At 32.6% G+C, this 23,702-nt stretch overlaps 1 protein-coding gene and 2 long non-coding RNA genes across 9 annotated transcripts; 1 reads left to right on the top strand and 2 right to left on the bottom strand.

Moving 5' to 3' along the window:
- Positions 1-771: 771 nt before the first annotated feature.
- LOC136220634 (uncharacterized) lies at positions 772-3,394 on the bottom strand. Of its 7 annotated transcripts, none has more exons than XR_010684639.1 (7): positions 3,167-3,394; positions 2,982-3,018; positions 2,613-2,767; positions 2,210-2,376; positions 1,863-2,072; positions 1,114-1,197; positions 772-1,017 (listed from the first exon to the last, which is right to left on the bottom strand). It is a non-coding gene; the product is annotated as an uncharacterized lncRNA (long non-coding RNA). The 7 variants fall into 7 exon arrangements; XR_010684645.1 differs by having other exon boundaries at positions 2,627-2,767; XR_010684641.1 differs by having other exon boundaries at positions 2,210-2,767; positions 2,913-3,018.
- Positions 3,395-20,082: 16,688 nt separating this feature from the next.
- LOC136218741 (BTB/POZ domain-containing protein At1g55760) lies at positions 20,083-22,734 on the top strand. The gene is made up of 4 exons (XM_066005815.1): positions 20,083-20,819; positions 21,069-21,214; positions 21,560-21,678; positions 21,928-22,734. The coding sequence occupies exons 1-4, from the start codon at positions 20,701-20,703 to the stop codon at positions 22,528-22,530; spliced, it is 987 nt and encodes a 328-aa protein (XP_065861887.1). The 5' UTR covers positions 20,083-20,700; the 3' UTR covers positions 22,531-22,734.
- Positions 21,570-23,071, bottom strand: LOC136218742 (uncharacterized). The gene is made up of 3 exons (XR_010683919.1): positions 22,937-23,071; positions 21,886-22,394; positions 21,570-21,787 (listed from the first exon to the last, which is right to left on the bottom strand). It is a non-coding gene; the product is annotated as an uncharacterized lncRNA (long non-coding RNA).
- Between the last annotated feature and the right edge of the window lie 631 nt (positions 23,072-23,702).

Raw genomic sequence — 23,702 nt, 5'->3', positions numbered from 1 at the left:
CGATGGGGGCACGTTTGCCCGATCGCCAGCATACTATGTTCATAGTATGAACAGTTTTTTGAAATTGTCAATATAACAAAATGGTATGACTAGATTTGAAGAATCTTTGTGCCTTTCGATTCTTTAATTTAGCCTAAAAATAACTATACCATATCCCCCCTATTAAGGCTTAAAAAGATAATACTACATTATAATCTCATTCTTGATGACTAGTTCTCACACAATACTCACTTCCTTCTCATTAATTACAATACAATTGAAATAGATCACTATAAGAAAAAAAAGCTATCACCGACGGAAATATACGTTGGTGATTAGCAAATTTGCGTCTGTGATCATGATCACCGACGGAAGACCGACAATTATTGATGTCTCGGTGTTGACCTCGTAGGTAAGTAGTTGCGATAATTTATTACCGACACATGAATATCACCGACACAATTTTCAGTCTGTGTTTTGTGTAGGAAATACCGACTACTTTTAGTAGGTGACTTCCGTCGGACATTCCGACTACATCACCGACCCATATGTGTCGGTGATCTATTTTTTCAAAATATTAATTTAAATAATTTACAAACAGATATTGGTCGGCAATTGTGTCGGAAATCGTAAAATATATTCAAAATCATTTATATAATTTCTTTTTAGTCACTTTATTTGGATTGAAGGAAGCTCTTTTATATATATATATATATATATATATATATATATATATATATATATATATATATATAATTACAAACAATATAAAAATTAAAAATTGCATAGAAATCAATAATGGTATGGTTAAAATTGGATTAGATAAAATCACCCTTAATTACATTATAAAATCGGACTAGATTCCCATAGCGAATAATGCAAGCAAACAATTACAATAACCATCAAAATTTAACAAGCCAGCCTTACAAGTACTATTTATCATGAATGAGGCCACTCCTAAGACTCGAACCCGTGACCTCTTGGTCACACGACAACAACGTTTACCGTTGCGCCAAGGCTCGCCCTCATGTCCAATGCCTATATATGAGATAAAAAAAATTCAATAAACTGCCTAACAGCAGATAGATAGCAGCATAATATCTTGCTGTCTGCTAAAACATTATAAATAATAACCTTATCTTTTCCATGAGTTCCGATACGGCTGATTCGTCCCATTTGCTTGTTTAACATCCTGAAATCTGATCATGGATCTTGAGCCTAATTAGTGACACATCATTATTAGGTATTGATATTGATTTAGACTATCCATAACAACCTCATATACTAATCAATAACCATTTTCAAACCATACATGTGGCTTGAATTTAGATGGAAAAATTATCCACATCTGACTTTACAATTCTAACTTGAGTAAATCAACAAATTACTCTCTAGTAATAAAATTGCAGGGCAATGATATCTTATTAACATTAAAAAAACTTCTTATATGAGGAAAAACATAACTCATTAAGCTATAGGTGTATAAAAAATTGACTTGGCATGACGGAAGTTTAGAGGGGCTAACGGAACATTATAACCACTTCAGGACCCAATAAGTCATTTTAAGTAAGTTTAGAAAGCAAAGAGGTCATCATAAGCAATTTCAAGGGGCAATAGGATAATTTGGACAAGTATAAGAAAACTGGTATATTAAGCCTATAAATATAAATATAATGGAGTTTTGTCACATAGAAAGGTTTTATGTCCAACATACCCTAACATAACCTACAATACTAAAACATCTGTTAAGTTAGAAGTCCAAATTTTATGAATTAGACTCCAGATAATCATGAAAATATGAAATGAATGTAATTGCTACATGAACTAAGAGAGCAAATGTACACTTGAAGTTTTATGTACATATAAAAACAGTTCTGAAATACCTTCAAGTGCTATCAACCTCTAGGAACATGCTATTATCAGTCCTTGGCCTGTCAACATGTGGCGTGTTCAATATCTCTCGTAGTCTCACTCCTTAGCCTGTGCCTCTTCTTCTACATGTTTATCCCATGCATTTGTTACTAGCACCAAACTGCCCATATATCTGTAAACTCCCAAGTATAATCAGAATTGCAGATTGGTGATTTTTGAACCTGTAATTATGAGGATCATTATGTGGAAAACTAAATCACAAGAACAAACAAAGATATCTCAAATACCATAAAAATTCAATGCTTAATTAACTAGATAGATACCATAAAACTTAAAAGCACAAACAACTAGAACTTACACAAATTTTCTTGTATTTGAGACATGAAGCCATTCCTTTGCACAAACTAAGTGATTAAATCCTTCACAATTACGAGTTGAGCATAAAATCCCCTCACCAGGGTAGATAATTCATCCTTTGCTACTTCCATCATCAAATGTGCACACATTTTCTCCAAATTATATTAACTGTCAATAATAAACAAATAATTACTCAAGTGACAAGCCCAAATATTTTTAAATCAAGCTCAAAGCCACTTTGATGCAAATCTAGGGCCATGGACGCAAAATTATCTATACATCTTAATTCTTAATGTAAGGCACCATAAACAGCTTAAACCCTGTTTTGTTGGGAATTTCATTCAAACCTCCACATCAGATTAAAGCACCCACTTGTATATGTGTAAGAAGAAGAGGCAAAAGACCTTTTGTTTGTTACCTTGGCCAGTTGGAGACGAGTGAAATATGAATACCAGTAAATGGGAGATGCAATTTCCTTCTTCGCAGCAGCTTCCTCGGATCTGTTTGGACTTGGGATTCGCATTCACTTCTTTGACTTTCTCAACTATCATGAACATAACTGCTAATAATGAATACATAAAAAATTCATTTTAATTCTTTTGGAGCTTCAACTTCGCCAAAAATTCAATCCAGAAAAAATAAAAAATGAAAATAGGTCCACTGTTGTCTAAAATAAGGTTTAATAGAATGAAAATTCAATTTACCATATTATGACAGGATGCAAACAGATTATGATACAGTATGAAAGACAAAGACAAAGATAAAGGAGGAACCTGGATTTCGAGACATAACCATAACAAATAGCACCCCCTACAACAGTAATCACAACCAATACATAACCATAACAAACATCAAATGAAAAGCAAGCACTAAGGACTGTGAGATCGGTACCTAGAGAATGCATAACCATAACAAACATCAAATGAAAAGCAAGTACTAAGGACTGTGAGATCGGTACCTAGAGATCGGAGATCGAGGACCCGCCAGATTTTGGGATCACTCAGAAGTTGGAGAAGTGAACCGGAACAGAGGTAAAGAGAAGTGCGTTGTAGATAAGAAGCATCAGGCGCCGGTGTTCGTAAAAACTGGTGCAGGTGTTGGTGGAGACGAGGAAGACGCGGTAGTAGGGTTAAAAAAAATCAACCAGGGGAAAGAAAAGAATTGGGCGGCGACATGAGGAGGTATGAATTAGGGCTTGCACTTCAACTCTTCTATATTAATTTATTTTTTAATTTTTTTATTAAAAAATTATGACCAGTAAAGTTTGATGAATAAGGTGTGTGCGTGACTTTGTATATTTATACATTATTTCTTTTATTACTAAAAAGAATAATATTAATTTCTTGTTTATTTTTTTTTTATAGAAACTTTATGATTAGTAAAGATAATGAATAATGATTTTAACTTTTCATTGTTTTTTTATGAAGCTTTAATTTATAAAATATCATAATCACCGACACAAATCTGTCGGTCCGTACACAACATTTGTCGGTGACATCTCCTACAAGTTTCATCTCCGACAATATATGTCGGTAAATGGGGCAGGAAAAATCCCGCCTTCATTTACCGAGACATTTGAAATATGTGTAGGGATATTTGTCGGTGATGACCGACACTAAATTTCTGTCGGTATCTCCGACACTAAATTTTTTGTCGGTGAGATCTGTCGGTGATAGAGCATTTTCTTGTAGTGGATAAATATGTAAAGTGACACAATCTTCTCTCTATTCTCACCCAATATTTTCTAATAAACTTTCAATTTTCTTGGAAAGAAGCGTTATCAAAAGGAGAATTTTTAGCAAGGAAAATTTTGAGAAAATGAGTGAAATTGAGTAAAAACAACTTATAATTCTGAATTTTTCTTTTTTTCTTAAATGACATGTAATTTAGAATGGATGGAGTAACTAATATCCCATCAAAATATATATTATAACTAATATTTTCTTTGAAAAACAATAAAAATGTGGAAAATGATAAAATGCAAAAAAATACGAAAAAATGAAAAAAAAAACGAGAAAACGGTTAAAATGCGAAAACATGAAAAACAGAAAAATGTGAAAAATAGTAAAAACATGAAAACGGAGAAAATGAAAAATAAGAAACTTTTGCGTTTTAATCGCTTTTCACATTTTTCACATTTTACTGTTTTCACGGCTTTTTTTCCTTTTTATGTTTTCACGTTTTTATTTAAATAATTTGTATTAAATATTTGAATAATTAATGGTAATAATTAAACTCTTAAAGTAAATAAAAAATTAGATTTGAGGGTAAGATTGTCAATTGAATTACAACATTAGTTAGTCCATTTTATCTCATTCCATCAACTAAACGGAATATGTATTTTTTATTTTTTTTTAAAAAAAATAAGTTTCATTAAATAGAATGAACATACAAGGAATGTAAAATAAAAATGGAGGGACAGTACCCTACTCCACAAGTTCTGACAAGGAATGAGAAGATCTAGTTAAAGCATGAGTCATCTCATTCGCAGAACGGCCTATAAATCTGACAGAAATATCATTGATACTAGAAGTAAGACTTTTATAATCGTTTATAATTGAACCATAAGAAGAACGAAAGTATGTTTGATGCATATGCTCCACCACTGACAATGCATCTGACCCCACCTCCACACCATCCAAACCCTTGAGTTTGATCCACCTAAGAGTCTCTCGAATACCAATAGCTTCACCTTCCCTGACCGAAAAGTTTCCAGCAATACGAGAACAAAAAATAATAAATGATTTGTAATTTTGGACAAGATCCATTAAAACGCCAACTGCTCATAGGTTGCCCAGTCCACGACAGTTCCAGACTAATCGACTCATAATGATGGGTGGGTCTGTCCAGTAAAGCCCACTTAAAACCTATTTTTTGGATCCACAATTAGAGTATTATTTGAAACTGCATCCTCCCCCTCATTTAAAACATCTTCTTTCGTTCTACGTTTTACTTCTATAACCACAATATTTTCTCTAGTCTCACGTTCTGATCCATGATTTATGTATCCTTCGTAAGCAACTGTCATTAATTATTCTGTTACTATCGTCATTAGTCCCACAATTAATATCACTAAATATGAGAGTTTGTTCAACTGTTTTGATCATTTCTCTAGTAACTGACCCATGAATTACGTTTCCTTTATAATTAAATGTCCTATTAATTGTTCCATTAATATTGTCATTAGTCTCATGATTAATTCCAACATTTTACTCTCTTCACTTCTTTTATATTCCTTAATAATTTTATTATATTTTATTTCATCCCATGAAACTTTAGAATAGCAGATGGAAATGAATTAAAAAAAAAACATTTAAGAAAAAAATAGACTTGCAAATGTGAGTGTTTAGAGGTGGAATTAGATTTTATTTTTGAATCCATTATGTTAAAATTTGATTGGCATAATCAGCAACTAGTTGATGTAATAAATTTTCTTTATATAGATAATCTAAGAGAGATAATTAGTATTAAAGTAGAACATTTATTAACAATACTTTTGAAACAAAACTGCATGATTGTATTTGTTAGGTCATTTTCAGCTTCACAAATGATATTTCCACGCTTTCTTTGGATGAAATGTTAATAATCTAATCTAATGTTTGGTAAGATTTGATATGAAAAAGTATTATAATAAATTATTAGTAATAAGGATATAATTCAAAATATAAAGTACAAAATTATGCTAGCACCCCAACTTACTCGTGGTTTTTACGTAACCATACCAAATCACAAATATATATATATATATATATATATATTGAGAAAACAATTTCAAACCCAAGAAGGTTGAATTGTACAAAAAAAAATTGATTCAGGAAACTAATAATATAAATCTTAATATATGCAAGAAAAAAACGTAAAATTATTATTATACTGTAAATAGAAACTAAAATAATCACAAAATTTGGACATATCTAATATAAAAAAGAAGGAAATGATGAATGAAAAACTAAGGAAGAGGAGATGTCATGAAATTTTATTAGCTAGGATTTTAATTTTAATTTTAATTTTAAATAAAGGTTGATGACATAATTACCAGTTTCCCAATTATTAATATTAAAATTAGAATTAGAGTATAATAATTGATAATTAGTGGCTGTGGTGTGGTGTGGGCCGTGGGGGTTGTGACGATTACAAGTGTCAAATAATATGATATGATTCTTCTAAGGGTGGTGGCCCACTAAGAAATATCCCTTATTGTCTTCTTATTAAAAGATACCCAATAAATGAATCCAATCAAATAGCCCAAAGAAACTCTACCATTATGTATTTAATAAAAATCAATGAAAGAATCCAACATTCAAATCTAACCCTTTCCATTTCTTTTTTTATTTCTCTCTCATATCAAAATATATTATAAGTTCTATATGGCTTAAAGGTCAATTTGCCCATATTTTATATATGATATTTCAATTAGGTTCTCATTCTCTATAAATAAATTCTATTTTAATAGAATTTTAGAGAGATTTTATCCCTAAAATTTTGTTTTAATGATATAATTTTGGAGAAGATTCCATCTCAAACATCAAACAGTTTAATACGTAAGAACCGACAATGTTTATATTATCAGTTACATTGTTATTCTAACAGTGTCATCTCTATCACCATCTCAACAACTTCAAAGAAAATTTTCGCTAACACAGCTATTCTAACAATAGAAACGATGAGATTTTTCAATCAATTCCGAGAGACTAGTCCATATATAAGCTTCTTGTATATTGTATGGAGCATCTTTTGTCTCTCCAATTGAATTGCAACTAAGTTCAAAAATAATAAAACATTTTTCTCTTTTTCTTTTTCTGAAAATAGACATACAAGAAACAATTATGTAGCTAAGCATACAAATCCAAATCCAAATTATTAGGTACTTCTTTTCTTTTTCTTTTCACTTCCTTTAAAACCGTTAAGGGAGCAAAATGATTTTATACTCTTAGTTCAATAGTTCTTGAAATATAAGATCTCAAATCTCATACTTTATGTTTTGGTATGAGTTCGTATTGGGTGTCATGATTTATTTATCCCCTCCTATCAAACAATCAAATGATTTTAATGGAACAAAAGTCTATCGTTTAAATGATTCGTCAAACGCGTGCTAATTGGTGGCTTCAATATAGATTCGGGAATAATTTATGAATTTCAAGTGAACGATGATCTAATTTTGTCATGCTTGGAATAGGTTGCAAATTAGACTTTACACCCATCCACCACTTCGAATAGTTACTTCCCTCCTTACGGCCGATTCACATCGTTTTTATAGGCAAAGTTTGAAGTTGGAAGAACTTTTTCCCACTTGCTCGGTCTCCCTTGCAAAAAGCTCCTCAGCAAGTCGTATATATTTCATATTATTATATATAAAAAAAATATCAAAAAAGTGTTAATATGGTGTTAAATAGATTAGTTCTATAAATAATTTACTTACACGTAATCATTTTAAAGAGGATACATTGATGTATATATACATATTCTCAAACAGTCTTCTAGGCAATGGTACATTCGATTTCTTACTGAGATGATATCGAATCATTGCAAATTCATTGAAGAATACCAACATTTACATAAAGAGCTCGAGTAGAAAATTTCTTATTTTGTCATTGTACGTCAATGACATCCTGATAACGGGAAATGACATTGAGTACATGTGGATCAAGTTAAGACTTAGCTCAGCTCAAGTTTCGAGATGAAAGATATAAGAGAAACATACATTCTTGACGTTAATATTCCGAGAGATAGGTCAAAGAACATGTTGTGACTGTTTCAAAAGACTTATGTGAACAGGATTCTAGATAGATTCAGTATGAAGAATTGCAAGCTCATAGATAGTCTTATGTCCAAGGATTTGATCCTTAGTACGAATCCTTGTCCTAAAACACAACAAGATGTGGACTATATGAAAAAGGTACCTTACACCAGTGATGTAGGTAGTCTAATATACACAATGTACGCTCGATATCTATCATGTCATTGGGATAGTGAGTAGATATCAGTCCAGTCCAGGAAAAACATATTGGTTAGTCCTAAATAGGATATGGAGGCACCTCAAGGCAATAAAATATTATTCTTTATGTTATTAAGGAAGAATCTCAACTTAAGAGGATACACAAATGTTGATTGGCAGGAGACCTAGACAAAAGAAAGTCCACATCAGGTTACGTTTTCTTGCTTGGCAATGAAGCTATATCATGGAGCAACAAGAAACAAATGGTGTAGCTTTATCCATCATGGAAGTAGAGTATGCGTCATACTCATTTGCATTATAAGAGGCAGTGTGGGTGAGCAAATTCATGAACCACCTAAATCTAGCCAACTCCAATACACTCGTAGTAATAAACTGTGATATTCAACATACTATAGCATTTTCCAAAGATCAAATGGCAAGATGAAGCATATACAGATTAAGTATCATTTTGTTAGAGAGTTAATGGCATGTAAAGAAGTTAGTATAAAGTATATTTCTACTCATGGTATGATGAATCATTAGTGGCAAATTATTCTCCACAAAAAAAAAAAATTCTAAGCAAGAAAAAAATGGATATTTGTGGGGGAAATATTATGATTAGTGGGGATTCAATATTCACCACACAAAAGTTGCTTTTTTGCGGTGAAACCAATTTCTGTTAGAAATAGCTATTACAAGGGTATTTTGTGGCGAATTTTTGATGTCGCCGCAAAAGAAAATAGTGGCAAGGTATAGATAGTGGCAAAAATATTTCGCACAAAAGAAAGGCTTTTTGTATGTTGATCCTTCTTAATTTCTTTTTTATTAGACAGTTAGTGAACCACTTAACATATTCTCTAATTAAGGGATCCAATGATTACTCTCCCATCCTTTAATACATTATTGTATTATTGGAGTATTTTTTTTGGGCTTAATGTATACCCAACCCCCTGAAGTTGTCCTTTTTATTCATTTAACCCCCTCAATTCAAGGGACATCTTTTTCACCCTCTAAACTCACCAAAAACACTACTATTAGCCCCCCTTTTTAAATGTTGAGCTGAACTCATTTTCGTATATCACACGCGCTTGACACGTGGCAGCAAATTTTGACATGTCAACAATGTAAAGAAAAAGTCTAAAATACCCTCAACAATTATAGTGAAAAGACGAAAGACCCTTCAAAACGTATAGAACTTTTTGTTCTCTCCCTTACCTTCTCCTCTCTTCTCTTTGTGTTATGCTTTCATTCTCGAGGAATCCAAAGAACTTCCGTTTCCTACTTATTCAATCACAAATTCCACATTTAATTTCTCTTCCCCTTCACTTCTCCTAATTTTTATATCTCAATTTTATTTTTCGTTTTTGTTTTTACCTTCCAAAGATCTTAGCTTTTTGCCTTCCAGATGATCAGATGAACAGATTTCGATTTCGATAAGAGAACAAAAAAAATTAGAAGAGCAGAGGTGAAGAAGAAGAGAACATGTGAAGAAGAAGAGCCGATGTGAAGAAGAAGATCAGATGTGAAGGATTTGGAAGAGAAGAGTTGAAGAAGAAGAGAAAATTTAGGGATTTAGGGATTCCATCGTTGAAGAAGAAGAGAAGAGTATTAAATATGGTTTTTTACTTTTTTTCTTTTACCATTGGGAGAAGGAAATAAGGCTTTCACGCGTCTTCATTGTGTGAAACCCAAACATTGACCAAGTCAATGCCATGTAAGATTAAAAGGGGCCAATGATAGTGTTTTTGGTGAGTTTATGGGTGAAAGGGATGTCACTTGAGTTGAAGAGGTTAAATGAATAAAAATGACAACTTCAATAGGCTGGGTATGTATTAAGCTTTTTTTTATATATAAATTTCAGTGTATTTTCATATATGTATTTATATATATATATATATATATATATATATGGGTGAGATCCAGCGTGACAATGGCTTAAGTTGTGACAATGAGCTTATTGTATGACATAACAAAACTACGTAGTTTTGATGATAATTAAAAAGGGCAAGGTGGCAAATTGGTAAATAAAATGAAAGAGAGGATAGATAAAATTGTTTTATTTCTTTTCTTTAAAATACATTTTTCCGACATCTCTAACATCGTTTTTCGAAAATTTTTATACTATTAGACTCGTCTAAATTAGACGGTCATTTTAAGATCCCTGAAGCTCAAGTAAAAAAAATTCCGGTGAACGGAATCCGGGCGGACGTTTTCCGGCGAGAAAAAAGTGCCCAGATAATTCTCAAAAAATTCCAGAAAATGTAAAACATTATTCTGAGAAACTTTAATTCTTGGGTCGAAATAGGATTTCTTACGGTTTAGTCCCAATAAAACTTTTTCCTTAATTTTATCCACTTTACATGCTTCAACAATTTGTTGGGACTATACCGTAAGAAATCCCGCTTCGACCCAAGAATTAAAGTTTCTTAGAATAATATTTTACATTTTATGAAATTTTTTGAGAATTTTCTGGGCACTTTATTTCTCGCCAGAAAACGCCCACCCGGATTCCGTTCACCGGAATTTTTTTTACTTGAACTTCAGGGATCTTAAAATGACCGTCTAATTTAGACGAGTCTAATAGTATAAAAAATTTCGAAAAACAAGGTTAGAAATATCGGAAAAATGTATTTTAAAGAAAAAAAATAAAACATTTTTCTGTTGGAACAATGCAAGTATTATGTTGGAACAAATGGTACACTGATTTGGAACAAATGGTACACTGATTTGGAACAATGTAAGTATGATAAAAAAACGTGCCCAGAAAATTATCAAAAAATTTGAAAACATGTAAAACATCATTTTAAGAAACTTTAATTCTTGGCTCAAAGCGAAATTCCTTACAGTTTTGACCCAATAAATTGTTAAAGCATGTAAAATGGATAAAATTAAGGAACAAGTTTTATTGGGACTAAAACGTAAGAAATCCCTCTTCGACCCAAGAATTAAAGTTTCTTAGAATAATGTTTTACATTTTTTGAAATTTTTTTAGAATTTTCTAGGCACTTTTTTTCTTGTCAGAAAACGCCCACTCGGATTCCATTCACCGGAATTTTTTTTACGTAAGCTTTAGTGATCTTAAAATGACTGTCTAATTTAGATAAGTCTAATAGTATAAATTTTTTCGAAAAACGAGGTTAGAAATGTCAGAAAAATGTATTTTAAAGAAAAGAAATAAAACAATTTTCTGTTGGAACAATATAAGTATTATGTTGGAACAAATGGTACATTGATTTGGAACAACGTAAGTAGGACAAAAAACGTGTCCAAAAAATTATCAAAAAATTCCAAAACATGTAAAACATTATTTTAAAAAACTTTAATTCTTGGCTCAAAGCGAGATTCCTTACAGTTTTTACCAACAAATTGTTGAAGCATGTAAAATGGATAAAATTAAGGAAAAAGTTTTATTGGGACTAAACCGTAAGAAATCTTGCTTCTACCCAAGAATTAAAGTTTCTTAGAATAATGTTTTACATGTTCTGGAATTTTTTGAGAATTTTCTGGACACTTTTTTTCTTGCCGAAAAACGCCCACCCGGATTCCATTCACCGGAATTTTTTTTACTTGAGCTTCATGGATCTTAAAATGACCGTTTAATTAAGACGAGTCCAACGGTATAAAATTTTTTGAAAAACGAGGTTAAAAAAGTCAGGAAAATGCATTTTAAAGAAAAAAAATAAAACAATTTTCTCTTTCTTTTTATTTACAAATCCCAAGCCCGGACAAAGGAGGAGGGTTGCGGTAGGTTTGTGGCGGCCAGCGTAAAACTTAGCCACATCTTATGACATGAACCAAAATATATGGTTCATGTTAGCTGACCCCGAATCATTTCGGGACCAAGGCTTTGTTGTTGTTGTATTAAAGTAGAAGCTTTTATTATTTTAGGATTTGGCTCAAATGATTACCATCCTTCAAATTTTTATAAATTAATGCATTCAATAATAAATTAGACGTTAACACATCGTATTAATTAAGCTAACAATTCTATCAAGCTAACATTATACAAAATGAATCAATTCATGTTCGTTGGATTGATTAATAGAGGATTCCAAAAGAAACTATGAGATGAGATCCAAGTAGTGTTCAACACTCAATTTCATGAAAAACAAACATTATTAAAAATAGATTTGATAAATGTTATAGAATTGGGTTATTTCAAAGTCCCATCATTTATTTTCCAACGTTGTTTGAATCATAAACATATAGATATCTACACACCCAACCCAACCCACCTATTGTGTCCTCATAGCATGGAAATCAGTTGTATCTTAATGATAACTTTGAAACTTTTAGAAAATGATGGGTAGAGAGGATAGTTGAATAGTGGTAAGACACTTGTTGAGGAGTTGAAAGATTACCGAAGTGGCAAACCCTTGAGTAAAAAAAGTACTTGGCGCGGTTATTGCGCTTAAATAATTTTTATATTTTTGAAAATACGGAACTATATGAATAACAGAAAATGCCCATGAAAGAAAGATTAATGATTCAATTTAAACATAACTTGACAAAGATTGTAAAAAATTGAAAAGGGTTTTCTTAGTGTTGTTTCATATATGAACTATTGGTGAAAACATTAGAGGGGTTTTATAAGTAATAGAATAAGAAAGAGAAAAATGCACCGTTTTTGTCTGTTAGATTAAAAGACAGTTACAATGGCTAGTTATGAGTATTATATAATCAGTTCATGAGAGAATGTGATATTACTTTTTTTTCCATTTCTAATCTCATGTAAACGATCTCTCTAGATTTTCTTCTTCTCTAATTTTCTTCATTCCTTCATCATCAATTTGGTGAAGTTTTAATTCCAGTTCCAGTTTTCTTGTTATAGTATCAGAGCACGCTCTGTGTGATCTTATTCATCGTTTCTCTGGAATTATTCTTCAGTGAGGAATCTTTTATTTCGATATTGAACCTTTAGATTGAACCCTAATTTTCTGTTCTTCAATCGGAATCTTTAAATTTTTCTTTTTCTTTTGAGATTTTCTATACAAATCATCAAACAATGCCTCAAATTTTAAACACAGAATCACAAAATACACCGCCAGCGGTTAACCAGCAGAGGATTGAAAACCATTTTACACCGCCAGAGGTTAACCAGCAGAGGACTGAAAATCATTTTGTTGATCCAACAATGAATCCTTCTAGTCGGTTTTTTCTGCATTCCGGTGATTATCCTTTGTTAGTTTTAATAGGACAGTTGCTAACTGGAGGAAACTATCATGCCTGGAGTAGAGAATTTGAAAGAGCACTCCGAGCAAAGAATAAGACAATGTTCATTAATGGTTCTTTCGCGATACCAGCAGTTACAGATAAAAATCGAGCAGCGTGAGAGCATTGTAATACTATGGTATTTGCTTAGATTAGTAGGTCAGTAGCCCATTCGATTGCTTAGAGTGTTCATTAGTTTAATACTGCACAAGAAGTTTGGGAGAATCTAAAACAGAGGTATGCACATGGTGATTTTCTTAAAATAACAAAGTTGTAAGAAGAATTGTTTACTTTTAGTCAAGGCTCTTTGAGTGTTACTGACTTTTATACTAAACTCATGGCTCTTTAGGAAGAATTGTTGAATTATAGACCTATAAGTCTTTGTAGTTGTCGAACAGTTTGTAAATGATCAAAGGTGCTTAAAAAGGCAAAAACATTTCAAGGTCAAGATTGTGTGATTAGATTTCTTAGAGGCTTGAATAGTGAATTTTTGAATGCAAAATCGCCAATCTTGATAATGGAACCTTTGCCTAGTATCACAATGGCACTCTCTCTAGTCCTTCAACAGGAAAGACAACATATTGGAGCTTTTTAGTTGAATCTTCTGTTAACCTTGCTAAAGGCCGATTTCATGTAGCAAAAAAGAAAAGTCCAAAATGTAGCTTCTGTGACAAGACTGGACATACAATAGGCCAATATTATCGTACGCATGGGTTTCCAATAGATTTGAAGTTCACTAAGAAAAGGAATATAGGCATACCAACTTCTCAATCTCATGTTGCTAATTTTGATGGCAATATACAAGAAGATAACCCAAATTTTAGTGCTTTAGATGTGAATTTATATGATCCCATTTCTCTGGTGTTACACTTACTAAATCTCAGTTCAACAAGTTGATTCATTTGCTTGATGGTAAACAGACTCATTTTCTACCCGCAACTTCATCCATTGTTGGCAGTATTGCTAGTTCATATATTTATACTTCCATTCTTGCTAATTCATTGACACAAAGTCCTAGTATAGTGGAACATGGTTGGATTCTTGATAGTGGTGCCACTAATCATGTGGTACATACACTTGAGCTATTTGAAACCATTCAAGATATTGCACATGTCATTGTTAAGCTGCCTAATGGTTAACAAATACCACTGTTTAAAACTGTCACTATTCGAGTTAAAAGTAGTTTAACTTTGTATACGGTCTTTTATATCCCAACATTCAAATTTAATATCAAATCTGTTAGTAAATTAGCAGCACAATCAAATACTCAGTGTGTGTTTAATGCTGATTCTTGCCAGATTCAGGACATCATCTTTCAGCAGATGATTGGTTTAGCTAGTTTAACCAATAGTTTATACATCATACCTTATGGACAACTTGTTCAAGAATCAACCATGTTATCCTCTACTAGTACTAATAATTTTGCAAATATTGTTTTCCCTTCAATAAAGGCTTATTCTGATGTTGAACTATGGCACTACATATTAGGCCACTTCATTGTTTCCAAATTTTATTTGTTACCACTTTCTATTCGTTCTAAGAATGTAAATTGTGATTGTTTGATTTGTCCCTTAGCCAAAATGAAAAGAACAATTTTCCATATTAGTATTACTAATTTTACAGCTATTTTTTTTATCTAATTTATCTAGACATTTGGGGTCCTTTTTCAACCAAGTCAAATGTAGGTTATATGGTTTTCTTGACAATTATTAATGACTTTAGCAGGTATACTTGGGTATATTTGTTAAAGATAAAATCTCAAACACCTAGTTGTATTGAGGATTTCTATAATCATGTTTGGAATCAATTTGCAGTGTCTGTCAAATCCATAAGAAGTGATAATGCACCAAAACTGAGATTAGCTGATTTCTGTGATAGAAATGGGATTATCCATCAGTTTTCTTATCCTTGTACTCCACAACAAAATAGTGTTGTGGAAAGGAAACATCAACATATATTAACTACAACTAGATCTTTGCGTTTTCAAGCTTCATTGCCTCTATCTTTTTGGGCTGATTGCATTTTACTTGATGTTTATATTATAAATGTTATGCCAACACCAGTTTTACATAATTCCACACCTTATGAAGCATTGTTTGGTAAAACACTAGTATATGAAGACTTGAAAGTTTTTGGAAGTTTGGTATATATTTTGAATTTCAAACCAGGTAAATATAATTTTGATGCAAAGGGAATACCTTAAATTTTTATGGGATACAAACCTCATGTTAAAGGCTACAAAGTCTATAATTTATACACACAAATATACTATGTCTAGGGATGTAAAATTTTTGGAAAATATTTTTCCATATGCTTCTACTAGTCCTTTTTCAGGAAATTGAAGATCATCGTTTGCTGTTAGCGCCATATTATATAGAGTTTTACGTATAGTTTAAGCCTCGTTTATATGCTTTTATCACCTTAATACCTTGGTTTATAGTGTCTTCTGTCCACTATATGTCTAATAAGTGTTTTAAGTTGTTTCAGAAACAATCGAGCATGAAACAGAGTAAAACGGAACAAATCGAGATTCATTGCTCGACTAGCTAGAAGTGACCACTCGGCAAGTAAGCTCCTTACTCGTCGAAGTAAGTACCAAAAGAGCAGTCAAAGGTCCAATGTCAAAGTCACCTGTTAAGGAAAAGTCAGCCAAGGAACAAAACACGATTTACACATGTTGCTCAGTGAGCAGACCTTAGGCTACTCGACGAGCAACAATTAAAAGGGCTTATTTGTTCCTATTACATCTCTAACTCGAGACTTCTAATCTGAATCGACCACGAACATTGTATTTCAACTCTAAAGTGGTTGAAGACCTACATAGACCAGGAAGAGGATTTAAGCACTATAAATATAGACTTAACACTATGTATAATTCATTCAGTTTTTAGTACTCAATTACATTATAGCTTTAACTTTAGTTTTAGTTCATTTTTAGTTTCATTTTCCATTCAAGTAAGTTCAATTCAGTTTTATCAAGGTAGATTCGTTCTTTATTTTTAAGATTTCAATATCGGTTTGTCTCCATCCCTTATTTATCTTATTACTGATTTATATTTAAGTTCTTTTAATCTCGTTTCTCGTTCATCGGTCTTGAATTAAATAAACGTACTCGATAAACATGGGCTTACCTTCAATCCATCTTACTCCCATTTTATGTTTTAGCTTGAACATGAGCTAACCCACCTTTGGGCTAAATGAAGGTGAACCGTGTGTAACAAATATGGATTAATAAACTGTTGTTTAAATTGTGCTGTAAAAAATACAAGAATGAGAGATTCAGTTAGGATTTATTTACTCATCTTAAGCTAAGAAGCCTAATCAAGTAATTAGCAAAAGAGGTTGAATTGTGAAACCTAATCAAGTAAATGATTCAACCGAGTAACCTAACTTTACCTATACCTTAACCAGATAGTGCGCCTTTGTAGTCTAAGTCATCGCCTAGCTTTAGCTTTCATTGTAATTCATGCTTCTTAGTAATCTTATGGATTTTGCCTAACTAAGCATCGACCTAAGTGAACTAGGAATAGAGTTAGTAATTTTAGGATGGGATTACTATTTTATTAAGGAAGGCTATCGTCTCGAGTTTTATTTTTGTTGCAACACAACATAGTTTATTCCACAATAGTTAACATGGGAATCCAATATATTTACGTTCCACTCATTCATTAGACAACCGAATATTAATCTTTGCTTTCTAGTCTAATTTAGTATTAAAGTGACAACAACTCAAATCTCTTTATTATTCCTTAGATAACATAGGATTTTTATACGAGTGGGGAATTGGAACCTAGTCTAATTAGGAACGTTTACTACTTGATAACAATAGGGTTCACTTGCTCTTAATTTAGCTATACAACTTTAGCCTATCAGTTGCTTAGTGAAGAATTTTTATCTATACCTATACTTGATTAACTAGTTGACATTGGTTTCCAAGAATCTATTCTTCATCAATCAGTAGTACGTTACGAGAACAATATGCTTCAATAAAGCGTATTCCACATATTGTGCATATTCCAAAACCAGTTACAATAACTCATCCTCTTTCAAATATTAATGATCATGTGGTTGATGTTATTCTGAGTTTGGGTGCTAGTACTTTTATTGATGTTATTCCCAGTTTGCGTGATAATAATATGGTTGATGTTGTTCATAGGTTGAATGATAACGCATGTGTTAGTCATAGTGTGGTACCAACTCATAGTCATATTAGAAAATCAACCATGGATAAACATACTCCTCCTTATCTTGTGGACTATCAATATAATCAGCTTAGCAAAGAGCCTAGGTATACCACTAATGTTAAATATCCTTTATCCACATTTCTTAGTTATGAGAAATTATCTAAAGACCATAAAAGGTATATTATGAACCTCATTATTATACCAGAACCAAAGACATATAAACAAGCAACTCAACATCAGTGTTGGAGAACTGCCATGGATAAAGAACTTGAGGCTTTAGTCTTGACTAACACACAGACCATTTGCCATATGCCACCTGGAAAGGTCCTAATTGGTTGTAGATGGGTGCATAAAGTTAAATTGAAGAGTGATGACACTCTAAAAAGGTACAGGACACACTTAGTTACCAAAGGATACACTCAAGTAGAGGGTATTGATTTTATGGACATTTTCCCCCAGTTAATAAGTTAACCACAGTTAGGTTGGTGCTTGCCCTAGTTACCATACATAACTAGCCCATGTTACAATGTGATGTTAATAATGCATTCTTACACGAGGAATTGAATAAAGAGGTTTATATGCAATTACCACCAGGTTTAGGGGTCTCTGAAAAAGGCATGGTTTGTAAACTTAATAAGTTCTTTTATTGTTTAAAACATGCCATAAGGTAGTGGTTTGATTAAGTACTTTTTTTTAATTCAACAAGGTTATAAACAGTGCCCTTTAGACTATGTGGAAAATAAGTTCTGCAATTTATGCTCATCGAATCTCAATCCCCAACTGTCTAAAAAGAAGGCGTCATCCAACTTCTCTCAAACCCACCAATTCGTTCCCCTTCCATGTTCCTAGGTAAATCTCTCACCTTAGGGAATAATTTCATTTAGTTGACAGTGAGAGATAACTTCAGCAAATTTATCCATTAGATATGCAGGGTATTGCGACCCTCCATGCTTCTCTGATTAAAATGGAAAAAGAGTTAATTTACATATACAAAAATGTCTTTATCAATCATAACACATTTTGATTGAACAAAAAATGATTCCAAAAAAAATTATTTCTGATTATTAGAATTTTTTATAAACATTTACGTAATTTTTGTATAATAGAAAAATATTTTCTATTATTTTTAAGTGAATTTAGAATACTAAATAAATCAAAATTAAATATTCTGATTATCCGAAAACTACCAAAAATTAGAAAAATTCCAAAAGATGCATTGGAAAAAACCGGGTTCGGGATAGCCCCTCACGCGCTACATGCATGTGGGGTCCACACATGCGACATGGCGTGTTGTGGTTGGGCACATGTGACCACGTGTAGCAACATGGTTGGCGTGCGCAACACGTGACTTGCGCCTGCCAAGCGCTACCTTCCCATCATCTACTGGTCTCGAAATTCGGTCTGCTCTAGGGTTTTCGAGACCCATTATCACGACGGTGAAGTTCGTTTGTCCATGCGATGAACATAAAATAGGGTTTGCAACTCGCACACTCTCGGTTGAGACTGGGATACCAATTACTTTGAAATAGAAAAACCCCATACACAAAAGTACACAGTTTCATGTGATTTCTATGTCGTTTTGCACAAAAACACTTATACATGCCCATTTAACACAAAATTAATACAAATATTAATCCTAGCATGCAAAAACTATGTTTTCTTCATATTCACGATACAAAAACAAATGACGAGATTTGTGGCTTTGATAGCAATTAAGGGATTATTCTAATAAATAATCCTAATACAAATACGAGTTTAAGGCTTATCTCTTGTAGAGCTTAACCTGTTGGGAAGATAAGTAGCAAAAGAATCAGATTAACCGCGATCTCATGTCAACAGTCATGAATCTCCCACGTAGTTATCAAGCACGAGGTAAAAACAGTGAGTCTGCAAATTAAAGCTGATGTTTGAGACCAAGAGGGAGGGTGGTGCAGGAGAGGGAGGAGGCATTTGTGTATCAGCTTGTGATTAGGGTTAGATGGGTTTTATTTATTTATAGCCTAGTTAGGCTATAAAACTCTAACTCTAATCATTCATCTTTTAGATGGATTTAACACATTTTCATTTCGAACGGATTAATTATTCAATCCATTAACCGAATAATTCAAACGCTATTTAATTTATATTTCATTTAATTTAATCTTAATTAATAAATTAAAAATAAATATACACCACTTTCTCATTCCTTTTAAAGAGACGAGACATGAATCTATTGTCCTATCATTTTAAAAATCTCTATAAAATGCACGAATTCTTACCACTCTTATAGTATCTAAGGTATCATAATGAGCCCGATTACAGTGCATTTTAAGTCGTAATTGGATAAATAATTTGAAGGGATTTGTAATAGAAGAATCCATTTCATTGTCTTTGTTACAGTGTGATAATATTGTTGGAATAGGTTATTTTAAGCATTTGATTATAAAGAGTCTCTAATATTATCCCAAATAACCTTTTAGGTATTTTAATCCGGTTTTATAGATAAAGAAGTCTTGGTCTAGTGCGTTATGAAGGAATGAAAAGCAATCCAATTGGTTGAATTAAAATTGGAAGTGAAACATTGAGTTAAGCTTGGAAATAAGTAAGAATAAGATACTTTGCGTCAAAGCACCCATTTTTACAAAACAAAATAGAAAAAAGGAAAAAGGGGAATTCTTTTCCTCCCAAACACGTACACACACATATGCCTGTCTCCATTAATGTATTAGAAACAATCTTTAATTAAGACAATCTATGCTTTCACCCTATTTCCTTCCTTTAAGTGCACTGTAAGCCAACAAACCCTCACCAAATCATCACCCTTTTCTCTCTCTCTTCGTATTTCACTATCAATGGCGTAAACGAAAGAGAACACCACTGCCCTTGCGTGCCGGAAACCTTTTTAAACAAACCAGAGATTTCATATTTATATTTATATTGATTGATTCTCTTGCGCATAAACAATAAATTTATTCATTTCGAGAGTAGGAGTGGGAGTGATGATGATGATGAGAAGGTGAAAGAAGAAGAAGAATAAGAGAAGAATAGTGGGTTGGGTTGGGGGGATAATTTTCATGTGGGTTAGAAAAATTAATAAACCTGGGCAAGGCAAGTGCTTATTTTCTGGACGGGAGGATATTCGATTGCATCAATGAAATCACTGGGGCACTCGCTTTCGCTAGGATGAGCGATTCTGCTTATAAAGTTGAAACTACGTGTCGTCTCGCTCAATGGAGGATAGACAATCTTGCTTCCTGTACCTACCGCAAATCCGATCCTTTCAAGATCGGCAACTGGAATTGGTCAGATCCTTTCTTCTTTTTCTATTTCATCAATATTATCATCAACTGCGTTTTTTGTATTTTATTGGATGTAGATAAGATATCAGTTATGGTCTAATTCATAAACAGGATGGGCATAATAATATTGTTCAGTTTCTGACAAATTTTGTTTCTTTGCTAAAAATATCCTAGAATGAGTTTTGTATTGTTGCCTAGTTTGTTTCTCTTTTGTTAACTGACTCTGTGTGTATTTGGATTGGACTAAAAAAGGCATATATCGGTGGAGAAGAGCAGGTTGCTATTTGTTAAATTGTTCCCAGAGATATCCAACCTCACTAGAGGCACTCCCCCAATTGCATCTTTCATTATTCGAGTTGTTTCTTCTGTTGGAGATCGAAAGGCCTTCACTCACCCAGGTAACTACTATCTTACATTTCCATTTCTCAATTCTATGAATTCTTTCATTTGGAAGGATTACATCATCTTTATTGTACACTAATTATGATTAGTCTATAGCTAAATCAAAGTGATTCTTCAATTAGGGGACTCTTAAGTTGAACTTAGGCCTAACTTGGGGCTCTCCTACTCTGTTATGGGTACCTGTGGTTATTTGAATTGGAGTGTTGATCCAATTTCACCCGAGAAATAAGAATTGCCTTCTATATTTTCTTAATCATCTCTAATCAAGATTTCTGTCATGTATGTTGATTGTTTGAACTGTCAATTTTATGTTATATAATTCTGTTTTTATGTGCCTGCAGAGATAACAGATAAGCAGCTCAAGAATAGTGAGGATTTTGTTTGGCAAATTGAGGTTCCACTTACAGGAAAATTCATCATCGACATTGAGTTTCTCGATTTAAAGACACCATCTCCAGACGTATGCTCTAACTTCCCCATCTTGCTTCTCTGGCCATTAGGCTGATGCAGAAGAATTATTATACTTTTCCTCAAAAAGACTACTGAATATGATGGTCCTGTTTATTTACCTACATATATAGAAAACCCGATTAGTGTTGTTAATTTCACTTTACTATATTGAAATCTAGCATGATTGGAAAATCTAATAATTGGAAGAGTTCTTTACCTCAATTTTAACGTATGGGATTCAATCTATAAATATATACAGGGCGGAGAACCTTGCTCCATCTGGGCTGAAGGAGTTGCAAAAAAGCGATCAAATGCTACAGCTCTTTCATCCTTTAGTCGAATGTTATCCGAAAGCATCCATACGGACATTACGATCAATGCTTCCAATGGAAGCATCGGAGCCCATCGTGCTGTTCTTGCTGCAAGATCACCTGTTTTCCGCAGCATGTTTGCTCATGACTTGAAAGAAAAAGAACTGTCTACCATAAATATCTCTGATATGTCAATTGAAGCCTGTCACACATTTCTGAATTACATTTACGGAAGCATCCAACATGAGGATTTTCTGACCCACCGTCTCGCACTTCTCGGAGCAGCCGATAAGTACGATATGGATGACTTGAAGGAGGCATGTCATGAGAGTCTTTTGGAGGATATTGATACAAAGAATGTGCTTGAGAGGCTACAAAGTGCATCCTTGTATCAGTTACCGAAACTGAAGACGAGCTGCATGAGATATTTGGTGAAGTTCAGTAAGATATTTGATATTCGGGATGATTTCAATGTGTTTATGCAATGTGCTGACAGGGATTTGATAGCTGAAGTTTTCCATGAAGTTCTTAATGCCTGGAAAGGATTCTGAAGTATTGTTGTTAAAGTTGATTGAATTTTACAAAATCCGGAAGTGGATTGTTAGAAAGATTAGTGTGCATTTATTTGTTGGAATTAAAAGAATTCTTTAAGCTGAAAGGAATTTGTTATCATGATGTACATATTTGATTTTCATGAACTAGAAGTGATATTCTTATGGATGCTTGATTGAATGAAATGTTTCTTGTTATTTGAATTATGTATTTTGAGAATGATTAGGATCTGAAAATGAAGCAAAATCTGGTTCCTAAGGAAACAATCAGAAACACAAATCATAAAGTGATATTAGGAATAAATCAAATTCATGAAAAGATATCGTTAATGGAGATATGCAAAATCAAAGAAAAAAAGAAAAGAGAGAAATGACAGTATGTATCTGGGAAATGAAATGAAGTTACCTGTGCCTCTGGTATGGTATGGAAGGTGACAGAGAAATCCGATCCGAGGAAGATGAATGTTGAGATGTAGTATAAGGAAGGAGATTATTAAGTAACAAAATAAGCAGATGCTAGAAATGAGCAGAGATTGAGAATCCGAATATGGAGGGGAATATTATTAGCATCTTTTTCTTTCTGAGTTCAGGCCCATGGAGATTCTCATTATTATTATTTTTCTTTATTGCCTCCTATCATTTTATTATTATTAAAGTATCTACCAAAAGTAGATATGCATTGCAAAATAATTTCTTCCTTCACATCTCTACATGAAATATTTCAAAAAGAGAAAAGGCACACTGCGTTTGGTTGATATTACACAGTTCAAAATCACTTCGTACACAAGCTTATAAACCAAATTGTAGAAACTAATGGGCCTAAGCAGGCCCGCAAATAAGGCTGACCAAGTAGTACATCTACACTTACGCTCTTATTATATTAGTTTAAAATTGAAAAAATAAATATAATGTAATAAGATTCAATTTTTACCATTTCATTATATCAAGTGTATATATTTAAGGGTCAATTACATGAATATCATAATTAACTACAAAATTACAACTAAATCATATCACCAAACTTAATCCTTAATGTGTCATTATTCTCTATATATTATAATTTTACACTATAATTTAAAAATTATAGACTCCAATTCATAAATCATAAACCCTAAAAAATATATTCTAGACTTCTAATTTATAAATTTTAATCCTTAAAATATATTAAAAGT

This window comes from Euphorbia lathyris, chromosome 2 (assembly GCF_963576675.1).
Source record: "Euphorbia lathyris chromosome 2, ddEupLath1.1, whole genome shotgun sequence".
NCBI classification, from domain to species: Eukaryota; Viridiplantae; Streptophyta; class Magnoliopsida; order Malpighiales; family Euphorbiaceae; genus Euphorbia; species Euphorbia lathyris.
This window is presented reverse-complemented; position numbering and strand designations above follow the sequence as displayed.

Bases quoted from the DNA above. Each gene is read 5' to 3' on its own strand.
- LOC136218741 (XM_066005815.1), top strand. From the start codon at position 20,701: ATGAGCGATTCTGCTTATAAAGTTGAAACTACGTGTCGTCTCGCTCAA. The intron at 20,820-21,068 runs GTCAGATCCTTT...GGACTAAAAAAG, and splicing joins AAGATCGGCAACTGGAATTG to GCATATATCGGTGGAGAAGA. The intron at 21,679-21,927 runs GTATGCTCTAAC...AAATATATACAG, and splicing joins TAAAGACACCATCTCCAGAC to GGCGGAGAACCTTGCTCCAT.